The sequence below is a fragment of the Sorex fumeus genome, unplaced genomic scaffold (genome assembly GCF_029834395.1).
Source record: "Sorex fumeus unplaced genomic scaffold, SorFum_2.1 ptg000003l, whole genome shotgun sequence".
In the NCBI taxonomy this organism is placed as follows: domain Eukaryota; kingdom Metazoa; phylum Chordata; class Mammalia; order Eulipotyphla; family Soricidae; genus Sorex; species Sorex fumeus.
Genome location: NW_026606060.1, coordinates 48,320,770 through 48,333,482, shown reverse-complemented (window position 1 = coordinate 48,333,482; position 12,713 = coordinate 48,320,770). Strand labels below are relative to the sequence as shown.

Genomic DNA, 12,713 nt, shown 5'->3' with positions numbered 1-12,713 from the left:
GTTGCTTCTTTCTGATACACCACCCTGGCTACTTATCCTCTGGCCTCTCTGAGGCCTGGTTATTAGGTCTACCTCATCCCAACTCCCCCTCTGTTTTTCCTCCGTAGATCTCTTATCATGAAACCTCACTTTCCACTGAAAATTCTTTTTTTTTTAGTTCAACAACAAAGTCAGATTTTCACACACCAAAAATACTTGCAGTAAATCGGACATTCTGTTCTGATTCATGCCTTTACTCTCCTATACATACTTCATTCTCTTAGTGAGATATTTCCCCCTTCCTTCCTTGAATACACATTAAATTCAAACTAATCAAGCTTTTTTCTGCTGGTAATTAGCCCTAACCTCTTAACCAACATGACTCTAAATATAAGGAATGACTGTAAGACATTTTTATCATATTGTTGTTTAAACTGACTTACAAGTGGCCGTCTAGCTTTACTAGGCTGGGATCTAGACTGTGCAACTAGGTACTATTTATCTTTCTATCCTCTGCACCCAGAGATTCCTGGCAAGAAGCAAACACACAATTACTCACTATTGGATTAACTGTTCAACCCAGGTCAAAAGAGAATTCTTATACATACAGGAAAGCAGAAAACCCTTATCTTCCATGTCACCAATGTTAGTTTTAAATATATATGGACACAGGATTCCTGGTTCTAGTCTTTAGAGTCCCTGAGAAGTGCTCAGATGTTTCTGACTTTGAGGACCCTTCGGAGAAGTTTTGTTCTAAAATAAGCTCATAAGGAAATGTAGCCAGGGCAGCCAGTGAACTGGTCAGCAAGCTGCGAGGTGCTATGTGCCTTTCTTGGGGCAAAAGATGAGCTGTTGAGGAAAGGGGGTACTGAAAAGCAACTGAGTCTCTACAACCCAACCCAGCCCCCAAACCCAACTGGGCCTTAAGAAAAAGTACAGGCCAGTGCTTTGCAGTCTTTGAATGTCATGCTGTAACCAACTGGCCCATGGGTCCCTTGGTTGAAAACCTGGTGTGGACCACTTTCTCTTGGTGCCAACTGCAGGCAGTTACACCTGTAGGGAACATGCCAGAAGCAAGTGACAGAAGGAGCTGAAGTCCCATACTCCCCAGGCGGGGCAGGTCATTCCAGCACATGTGGCTGTGAATATGCCTCGTGATGGGTTAAGACCCAGAGGTCTGGGGTCTGTTCAAGCAGCACACGGACCCCATTACAAAAGGGAAAAGAACCCTCAGGCCTTCATGTTTTCCTTTACTGGGGCCCTGGGTTTGGAACCCAGGGCCTCAGACATGCCAGCAACACTCTGCTCTCTGAAGTCACCTCTCAGTTCTTTGCTGGGAAAAGGACTCGGTGGTGCTGGCGGGGAAGGCGCGTCCCCACCCCAACTCACTGGTGGATCCGCTGCTGGCTGAAAGGGGCAGTGTAGCAGTCGTTCTCCTCCAGGTCGGGCAGTGTCTCCTTGTCCAGCCTCATTGGCTTCTTAGGCAACCATCTCCGAAACCTGCTTATTTGCTTATCGATCCTGTGGGGCAGGAGAGGCAAGACCAGAGGGAAGAGCAGGTCAGCACTGGCCCGACACACAGCAAGCCTCCAAAGATCCCTGGTTCTCATGCCCACCCACTCGGTGCCCTCAATGTCCACAATGCACAGATACGAAGAAAAATATCTTCAGTTTCAGGGTTCCTGCAGTTAACAACCCCCACTCAGACCCCTACCCCCACAAGAGTCTCAGTATTATCAGCTAAAGAAAAGCATGTGTGCAAGGCTCTGGGAACAAGTGGACAACTCTGTTAGCAAAGTGGCCCCTACGACTCAGTTTCTTATATCTTGTTCTTTCTAGAATCGAAAATTGTTCCCAGATTCCCTCTGGCTGGAGGGTGAAGTAGTTGCAGTTCCTTTGGGGAGGCAGAGCTGACAGCGCCTCCTGGTGGCTGAACTCTGCCAGCGATCCAACAGCACTGGCTGCCCTTGAGAACTCTGCAGCAGTCTTTTGGCACAAGGCTGACCTTCAGAGGTCCCTGCAGGTTCTCCTGGTACTGGGGAGTCACCACATATGTGGCTCTGTCCAAGGTACATGAGGATTTCAAGTCGGTGGTGCCCTACATGTGTTTTATTTTTTCCTTTTTTTTTCTTTTTGGGTTGCACCCAGCGATGCTCAAGGGTTACTCCTGGATTTGCACTCAGGAATTACTCCTGGCGGTGCTTGGGGAACCATATGGGATGCCAGGGATGGAACCTGGGTCAGCCGTGTATAAGGCAAACACCCTACCCGCTGTACTATCGTTCCAGTCCCTAAAAGGGTTTTTTGTTTGTTTGTTTCACCAAGGTTTCATCCTGGAAACCTTGGTGAAAAAATGTGAAAAAAGGTCTTCCAGGGCTCCTTCCAGACCCTCAGAGTAAACCCTTAGGAGCAAAATACCTCCGAACCACACCCCACCCCCACAACACCACACACACACACACACACACACACACACACACACATGATTGGCAGTCTCAAGCGACCCAATCAGGGAAGAGAGCCAGGACCAAAGGAAATTCCAGACTCAGAATTTGAAGATCAACCCAGCAGCAGTTGATAACAGGGATCTTTGCTTAAGGACTCTAGGAGGGATCAGTTCCTCTGGAGAAGAAAATACCTATAAGCCTTCTAGGTTTGCTAGCTGAAAACACATGGCATTTGGGCATGCTCTAGTTTCTTCAGTGAAAAAATACTTATATAGCAGTTTATCCATTTCAGTGATGCGCCCCACTTAAGGGGCACTTGCTTTACTATCTGTCAATGGCATAGTGGAAAATAACAGTGAACTCCTCATTTATCCTCATCATCGCTCTAGCTTTCCAACGTAGCACACACTACCTGGGATGGATAACTGTGCTGTTTTGAGAACATTTGCAAATTCAAACTGGAAAGATTATTGTTGCTTTTCTAAGGCTCTTCCTCTCAAAGATGACCTAGGTAACACACACACACATACACACACACACACACATACACACACATGGTGCACGTATGCAAGCACAGAAGGATCTAAGAGGGTTACAAAGCCAGAAAGGAACAGCCCTCCTGGTCTGAAGGGCCCTCCCAATCGCCCTCACACCCTCACCTTCTCTTCAAAGATACTGAGTGAGAGGGTGGATGCAGAGCTGTGACATTGCACAGTGGATGAGAACCTGAACTCAGGCTGGAGTGCTGGATTTTCCAGCGCCAACACCATCAATATTAGCAATATGGCCTAAGGCTGTCTATTGAACTTAGCTGTGCCTCAGTTTCCTGATCTGTAAAATAGGTACACTGATACTCACTCCATAGGGTTGTGACTATTAACTGATGAATAAGCACATAAAGTCTCCAAAAGTGCCCAGTGCACACGAAGTACTGCCCACCCACTGCCCTCCCTCCCTTCCTTCATTCCTTCCCTCCTTCCTTCCTTCTTTCCTTCCTTCCTCCTTCCTCCCAATCCCTCCCTCCCTTCCTTCCTTCCTTCCTTCCTTCCTTCCTTCCTTCCTTCCTCCCTCCCTCCCTCCCTCCCTCCCTCCCTCCCTTTATTCCTTCCTTCCCCAAATAAGAATCTGAGCAACCCTCTTACTTCTTAACATTTCTGTCGTTTTGCTTTTCAATTTCAAGCTAACTGCTTCACAAGCATTTATCTATTGTCCAAATTCTATGATTTAGTCCTTAAATGGACTCATAAATTAGACTTCCCAGGCTAAGCTACTGGCCTTCCCCATGGCTCTGGGCATTATTTTGTCTGATTGCCTTAAAACTCATTCAAGAAAGAGGGCAAAGTCGATCTAGAGGTGTTTTATAATGGAGATTTTTTTTGCCTCCCACACATCTCCAGTTTGCAGCACTAATCGGATTACACTTTGCAAAGTTCACATTCTCATCGAGTCTGGGTCCTGCGTGCAATGACTAGAAATTAAATCCAGCTGGGCACAGTGCTCAGCCTGGACACAGACAAAGCTGTAAAAAATCAGGCAGAACTCTGCGACGCGAGTGAAATGGCAGCTGTCAGCAAGCTGTTTGTGGTGGCCACAATTTAAATGAAATGTGGAGATGAGAGAGAGAGAGAGGAGCATGGGGGCCATGAAGATGACTTATTAATTGAAGAGTAAGCGGGAGTTGAGAGAGGCCGCTTGGTGTGGTGGAAGGAAGCCAGGACTGGGCACAGGAGCACCTGAAACCCGCTCTCTTGTTTATCTGCTGCTTGACCCTTCATGGCTCACTCACCTTTCTCAGCCATAATTTTTGGGTCATAAACTGGGATAAAATCATCATCAGCCTCTTACTTATTAGGAGTGATTAGGAGGCTTTCCAAAGAGCGCACATGAAATGTGTAAGAGAAACTTCCAGGCATACAGCCATGCCATCAATAACTTCTTAAGAAGCTCAGAAGCTGATGAAAAGAGATGGAAGTTCAGAGCAACCCGGGCTTTTCAACACTATAGCGGAAAGCAGAGATTTCCAAGATCTCTCCATAATCCTCCAGACAAGGTGCTTGCTGGGAATGGGGGGATAGAGGGTGTGGGTTGGCCTTCCTGGGGAACCCCCCAAGTAAAAATGGATCTTCCAGGTCCCACCCTACTTGTCCTTTCATTCGGCATGCTCCTCACACAATGACAGGAACAAATGCTTGTAAGTGGTCATCTGCTTGACTCAACTTCTGGTGGGAAGAATGCCTCCCCCTTAACCCACCCGCCCAGGTGTCTGGACCCTAATCTTCAGAATTTTGGAATATGCTATGTGACATGTCAAAGGGACCCTTGATGAAAATAAGAAAGGTGTCAAAAAAAACCCTATGATTCCCAGAACAGGAAGAGTAGCCTGATTACTACACTGAACCCCACTGGAACACAAGGGTCCTTTCAAAGCAAAGATTTTGCTCCAACTGCAGACAGAAGAGATGAGGCAGAAGAGAGGTTGGGAGCGAGTCAGAGTATAAAATGGGCTCATCCCACTATTGCTGTCTTTGAAGATTAGAGGGCTAGAGCGATATCACAGCAGGTAGGGCATTTGCCTTGTATGCGGTTGCCCTGGGTTCGATTCCTCTGTCCCTCTGGGAGAGCCTGGCAGGCTACCAAGAGTATCTCACCTGCACAGCAAAGCCTGGCAAGCTACCCATGATGTATTCGATATGCCAAACACAGTAACAACAAGTCTCACAATGGAGATGTTACTGGGCCTGCTTGAGCAAATTGATGAACAATGGGAGGACAGGGACAGTGACAGTGACAGTGAAGATGAGAAGAACCAGGAGCCGGGGAGGGCAGGCAGCATCTCGAAGTGAGAGGGACCTTTGTCCAACAGCTAGGAGAGAAGCAGAGAGCTCGATGCTGCCAGCATGTGGAATGGACTGGGCCAAGCATCGGGATGAGCCTGGCGGCACATTCTCCCTCAGAGGCTCCAGAGAAGGTTCCAAGCTGACCAACACCTTGATTTCCACCTTGGGAGCACCTGCAAAGATAAACTGAGTTCCCACCCTCCTCGGACTTTGCAGAATATGGATTGTTTGAAGCAATAACATTTTAGGAGATTCTTAGAGTGATGGAAGTGATCACACCTCTTTCCACAGCCCTGTGAGACAAACTAGGATACCCCTCAACCCGGTAGGGGGCTTGGATCCAGGTTTCCTCCTTCTCTGCCAATGGATGATGAATAGTCCCTTCTCTGCCAACACACATTACCACCCCCAAACTCTGCCATCAGCTACCACTGCATACTCTCGTCCACCATGGCAAGGAGCAAGACAGGGCCAGAGGTGTCAGGTAGATGGCAGGAGACTCAAGTTGGGTTGTTGATTCTATTCTCACTTATCAGTGTGGGTTGGGAAAAAAATGCCTTTATCCTCAATGAATGAAATATTCTTTCCCTCAGATGACGATCAATCAGGTGCTCTTTACAAGCTATCATGTTGGTGATTTGGTCAGTAACATCATGGCTTATTATCCTAAACAAATGACATAATAACAAACTTTTCTTTTGAAAAGACAAGTCATATATTATGTCAAATGACAGGCTCCAGCAGCAGGCTCACTTCCTAGTTCCAGGCCTGGCTAGTGGCCAGTGTAAATAAATTACCTGCTGGAGGAAGCAGTGGTGAGGATGGTGATCACCGAGGGTTTGAACAACACCTGGTATGAGACAAAATCGATGAAATGCTTGATGAAGCGATAGTTTTTGGATAAGAAAATTATAATGAGCTATTATATAGAGAATATTTTTCTTTTGCTTTTTGGGGACAGGCCTGGCTGTGCTTGGGACTTAGTCCTGGTGGTGCTCAAAGTCTGGCACCAGGAACTAAACTGGGGTTGGCCAGGTGCCAGGCATGCACCTTTACCCTCTGGCTCTCTGTAGAGAATTAACAGAAATTTAAGAGCTATAAAATCTCAGCTGTCTATTGTAGTCTGCGCTCTCATATGCATCTAACAAATATCCCTAAAAACGAATGATCTTGAGATTTAGATATTTAAAAGTCAAGAACCAACAAAGCAGAAAGTATTCCATTTGTCTTCAGTATTGGAGTGGGGCTTCCTTAATGAAGTCTCCACTGAAGGGGAAAAGAAAAGAGAAAATGTTGGCTTAAGGATTTAGCATTGATTTTGCTTGAATTCACTGTCACTGAACAAAAATCCTCTTACAAGCTACACAGGCAAATCAATACAAAGGACAGGGATCGCTTGTTTGGGCATTTCTGGACTTAACTTGTCCAGTTAACATCTGCACTAAAAGGTGAGTGACTCCCGAAGAAGGGAGTGAAGTTCAGTCAGCTTCTGAGGAGCTGGGCAGAGCTGTCAGAGGGGCACACCTGTGCCCTCCGCTATGCATACAAACCTTCAGCTTGGGTCACTGGGAAGTGCCGCGTCATTCACCTACTCTTAGTTCCCTCTGCTGTGAGAGACTGTCCAGTACAACTCAAGACTTTCAAAAGACAACAAGCAAAGGATTTCCTTCACAACTGACTACCCGAGTCAGTAGGCTATTGTGTGCAGAGCTTCACCCCTTGAGGGGAGCTACTCTGAAGAAGAAAACGAGGGCCTTTGCCTTGAGCTCCCAATACTGAAGAGAGTTGGACTAAATACTTCGGACTGAATTAAAGGAGAAAGCTTACCTCAGAGACACTGGCTTTTCCTGAAACCAGGATATTTTAATAATGAATGTTTCTAACAGATTTGTCAGAGATGCTGGGCTTGAGATGGGTACTACAGACAAGGTGGGTATGTGTTTTGTTTGGGATTTGGAGTCTGACTTTGGGGCCACATCCAAGCAGTGCTTGGGGCTTACGGCCAACTTGGTACCCTGGGGTCACTTCTGGTGCTGCTCAGAGAACTCTGGTGCTGGGTATGAAAGTGGGGCTTGGCCACGTGCAAGGCGAGTGCCCTAACCGCTGTACTCTGTCTTTGACCAGAGGTGGGTTTTTTGCTCATTGTTTTTGTTTTAATGGAGGCATCTCACACAGCAGAACACAAAGCCCTCTGTACCGTGTGAACCAGTGACAGCAGGTGTAAATTTCTTTGTCCGTTTCTGAGAGTCTAGTTCCCTCTGTGTATCCTCTCCTTGGATAGCACAGAGGTATCTCTGAAACTCTAAGTATCTCTCAGATGACTCTTTTAGGTCACAAGGCTTCTAACTGGGGCACAGCCTAAATATCTCAGCGAAGACTCCAAAGGCTCTGGAACATTGACCTAGGTTGATTGTTTAAGATGGAGATGGAAATATACAAACCATTTGGTCAGTGTGCCTATCGGATTTGAGTCCACTGCCAGAGATATATAATGCAGTAGGAGCCAGTGTTCATTCTGTCAGGCGCCACAAAGTCAGGCAGGATGTGGATGGGGATGCAGAGGAGAGAAAAATGTATGGGACTTATGTCTGTACTGTTTTTAATAGGACTTCAGCCACAAGTCACACGCCACATTCAGATTTGGTACTTAGTAATGGCATCTTCTACACAGTATATTTGTACTCGTTGGTGAAGTTTTAAAAACAGGCAGAAGAAAGATGATGAGCTTACTTTCCTTATTGGATAGAATAATTTATAACGCCTGTAACTTTGCCCAACGTTAAGAGCCAGCACATCATTAGCAGACCAAGAATGTGGATTGAAAAGATCATATTCTTGGAAAATACATGCCTGAGCTAGGTGAACACTTTATAGGATTCAGGAGACTTTTTAAAATAATGGTAGACATGCAAAAAGATGCCTTATTTCTTAGCCTGCTCAGAAACTTTGCTTTTTTTTTTTAAAAAAAAAATCCATTTCTCTTATCCCAGAAGGGGACAGGTTTTCTTCAAGGATGATTTCGTGGCTTAATGAAATATCATGCATATGGATGAAACGAAAATTGTAGCTCTAAGTCCATATTTATGTGACACTAGAATTTGAGAATAGGGGGTTCATAGTGATGTTTTATTACTAGCATAAACCCTGGATAAGTTATAGATGTCCCCTTTCATTTGTAATATCAGACACGGTTGCTAATACACAAACAATATTAAGTCTGTCCTGAGGTGAAGCAGAGTTAAAGCAAACTCAAATTTTTTTTCACAAACTTCAGCTTAAAATTAAGGGTACAGGGTCAGAGAGATAGTACAGAAGTCAAGGTGCTGCCTTGCACACAATCAACCCCAGTTCTATCCTCAGCATTGCATTGGATCCCCCTGAGCACTTAGGGAGTAATTCGTGAGCACGGGGGGATGAGAGTCTTCCATGAGTACTACCAGATGTGCCCCCCCCCCACCGAACAAAACTAAATAAATAAAATGACAGTGCACATTGGACTTCACGAAGTTGCACCAGAACGTGTGTTGGATGGTGGTAAACAATAAGGCTTCTCTGATGAGATCCGTCTGATTCTAGGTGTCCTTACACTGTATTTACGATTTCACTCTTCATTTTGGCCCAGGGTCTTTCAACAACTGAACAATTGGGGATAGGTCCTTAAAGCAGCATTAGTTTTTTCAGACCAAAGACTCACATTGAATTCCCTGGTCTTCCAGTTCCAGAAGCAAAGCTTTCCTATGCTCAGATTCACTTTCACTTCCCCTTCTACACACAGTGAGTATGTTGGACCCCTCTGTTCACAGTGTCCTTTGTGTTTCCCATCTTGAATCCTGATCTAAATCGCATTGCTCTTTTTTTAGGGGGGGGGGGAGATCAAACCCAGCAATGCACAGGGGTTAGTCCTGGGATGCTGGGAATTGAACCCGGGTCAGCCATGGGTCAGTCCTGGGATGCTGGGAATTGAACCGGGTCAGCCAAATGCCCTACCCATTGTGCTATCACTCCAGTCTCTAAATCCCATTTCTCTTTATGCTTTCCTCTAGATCCAAATGCATCTAGATAACAGTAACTCCTCACTGGCACTGGCACATTGGGACCTCATCTATTCTCTGCCTATTGTCATTTACTTTTCATTTCTCTGTTCCCATTTCATCCATCTCAAAATAAACTCCCAGACCACCAAGTGAATATCACTTTTGGACTTGAAATTTTTTAAAATTCTGGATTGTAGTGAACCCAAAGCCTCCCATGTGGTAAGCATATGTTCAACCAAAGCCACATCCTGGGTCCTTTATAAAGTGCAAATACTCGAGCCTCACCTCAGAACTCCTGGGCATGCACCCAGTAATATGAGCATCAAAAAGTCCTACAGGGGCCAGGAAGATGGCTCAAGTTGTACAGCACATATGTAACCCATACATTGTCCTAAATTCAGTTCCCAGCACTTCATGGTCCCCAGAGCACTGCTGGGTGTAGTTGTGGGTGCAATTCTCAGTCCTGTATGGTCAGGCCAGGCATGGCTGTGAGTTGTACCCCATCCCCAGCACTCTTGGATGCAACCCCTACTTTAAAAAGAAAACAATCCTATAGATTGTTTTGGTGAACACAAATTAGAGAATCACCATTTCAAAGAAATTTCTTGATTGTGGAAGTTAGCAGCAACTTCTAAATATCCAAGTAGAATCTTTTTTTGAGTAGAAGCTGAAGGACAGCCTTCTTATGAGGATTTCCTGCCTCGCTTATTTTCCTCTTATTTCTTAAATTGTTCCTGTCCATCCTCCTTCATCTCTTCCAATTTCCTTCACTCAGATTTTCCAAGGGATTACATCCGGGCTTTGTGTCTTCTTTTTACAAACTTCTCTGGAAAAATACATCCTCTCACATAGCAAACTTACGAATTCTATGCCTTTGACTCCAAAACAGTTTTTCCTGGCTTTACTTCTATCTTTAACAGCTTTTCCATCACTTCCAAAGGCATTCTGTACACCCAAACCTCAAAACCTTACTAAAAGAATATGCTATAATTAAAAATTGACTTTCCATATCTCTTCTGGATTCCCACTTTTCTTTTATCTCTAATAGCATTTTTCCAATCCCTATGGGGCAGTACAATGTACAGGGTGTTTTCCTTGCACATTTGCACATAACTGGCCTGATTTGATTTGCAGTACCCCAATATGTTCCCCTGAGCCCCTCCAGCAGTAATTCCTCAGTGCAGAGCCAGGAGTGAGCTCTGAGCACCACCAGGTGTGGCCAAAAAAACCCCACAACACAATAATCTATTTTCAATCCTTCATAAAAACTTCTTGCTCCCCCTATTCCTGTAATGTCTCAGCTCTCGAATGCCTGCAAGTGCTAAATCTTTAGTCTATACTTTTATAATCTTTCTCGAATACTTTTGTCTTTTGTTGCTGTGTAGATTGTGTGTGTGTTTTTGTGCATTTGTGTGTCCATTAAGGGCATAGAGAAAAAATCAAGAATTGAATCTAGCATTCTTTAGAGTCAAAGTTAAAGAGAAAGATGAATGTTTCAAGAAGAGCCTGTAGTATTCATAGAGAATTTGGGAATTCCCCATATCTAGAGATGTTCACATATGACCATACAACATAGACTTGGGTATCCACCGAGTGGCTGAATCTGATGAAATTTGATACCCCAGTCAACTCTAAGATCATAGAGTCCCATTTAGCAATGTTTTCTTTCAAACTCCCATTGCCTACCTCGCTCCAACAGGGCATTAACTGGGTTTTCTATGCTTTTAAAACTTTCAGCTTCCCTGTCCCAATATTCACACATGTATGAAAATTAACATACTTAGTACTAAAAAATAAACAAGCCACTTTTGCCTTCATGTGTCACCTAAGAGATGGGCATCTATATCATAGCCAAGAGAGATGGAGGCATGTGTGCCAATGGGACAGTACAGAAGCATTAATCTGGTCAAAATGGTCCAACCATGTATATTGAATTTTGAGGGTTGGTTAGGCATTATTTTAGTGAACTTGATGGGAGAGAACATTTCATAAGGTCCCATGACGTGCAAAGGCACATAAGGTTGAGTGGTTTTATATGTTTGGTTCAGTGTGGGAGAACTGGGCAGAGAGTGAACACAGAAAGTAATGTATGGATCTCAAGGATATTCATGAAACAGCATACTCCTTACTTGAAAGAATATTTTTTTGTTTTGTGTCATATCCAGCAGTGCTCAGGGATCATTCCTGGTGGTACTAGAAGGACCATATGTGGTACTGAGAATTGAACCCAGCTTGGTCTCATGCAAGGCAGGTGCCCTACCCACTGTACTATTTCTCAGGCTCCAAGGGAATAATTTGATGAAGGGAGGAAAAATATCCAATATGACCATTAAGTTTTGTTGGATAACTGTGTGAGCAGTAAGCAAGACCTGTAGAAGGGAATATAGTGGCGGAAACAATGAACTGTAATACAGAGGAGTTACAGAACTAATTACTAGAGAGCAGAAGAAAGGGGCAACTAAAGGAAATAATTACCAAGTTCAGAAGAGATAGGGAAAAGGAGGTATTAAAAGATACAAGGTTATTCTTGACATAAATATTATATAAAATATGACTACCATATACCATACACTGGAGATAATTTGATATATATTAAGCACTAAAACTCACAGCAACACTACAGGGTGAGTAACTGGTTTTCCTATTTTATACACATATGGATATCTAAGATTTAAAGATCTTAAGTAATTCACCCAACAGTCATCCACCAAAACTTAAGCACTGGTTTTTTGATCCCAACAGATATCCCTTTCCCCAGTCTTACTGACATTACAGAATGAAGTCTGCCTTACGAGCCTGGATGAACAAAGAACAACTCCACAATCCCAGTTTTGCAAACATCTGGGAGAGTTGCATTTAATAAGTTTCCTTCAGGTTTTATTTTCCTTGGGTTTTAATTCATTTTGTTTAGAATATGTCAAATACTTCATTTACAGGTAGAACGGCAGTGATCATCTCAATCAATGGTTTTCTATGTGATAGAACCTCACCAGGGAACATAATGAGCAGGAACATTCTCTGGCCTTTCTGCAAACCAAGTAAGATGGAAGCTGGGGATGGGAGGTTTCCAGTAATTTGTGAGTTCACTAGCTCCCCAGTGTTGCTTTTAGGGCTGAAGTCTGGGATCTATCATGCTCTAGTGCTCTAGGATAAACTTTTTTTTCTAGGATAAACTTTTGCAACAGCTAATATAGAATGTTAGAATGTTATTACATAAAAAGCATTAATCTAAATTGTGTTGAGTCCCAATGTCATGATTATTGCCTAATGAAAGAATTGGGAATCGCTGCTGCAGAGAAAACCACTGGGAAAATCACAATATCTTAGCTCCTTGGGATGCCAGTTGTCGCATCATATTTTATGGAGTGAAATGAATATGATGAAATTCAAGGTGGATTCTGCTTAGCTCATAAGCA

The 12,713-nt window shown here is 44.1% G+C and overlaps 1 protein-coding gene across 4 annotated transcripts in view; it reads right to left on the bottom strand.

The window, feature by feature from the left end:
- ANO4 (anoctamin 4) overlaps positions 1 to 12,713 on the bottom strand; it is a 448,648-nt gene that overhangs the window by 120,216 nt on the left and 315,719 nt on the right. For all 4 annotated transcript variants that reach the window (XM_056116873.1, XM_056116883.1, XM_056116889.1 and 1 more), the window contains one exon: positions 1,369 to 1,500. In XM_056116873.1, coding sequence (XP_055972848.1) covers positions 1,369 to 1,500 — 132 coding nt within the window. The remainder of the gene's footprint in view (positions 1 to 1,368; positions 1,501 to 12,713) is intronic.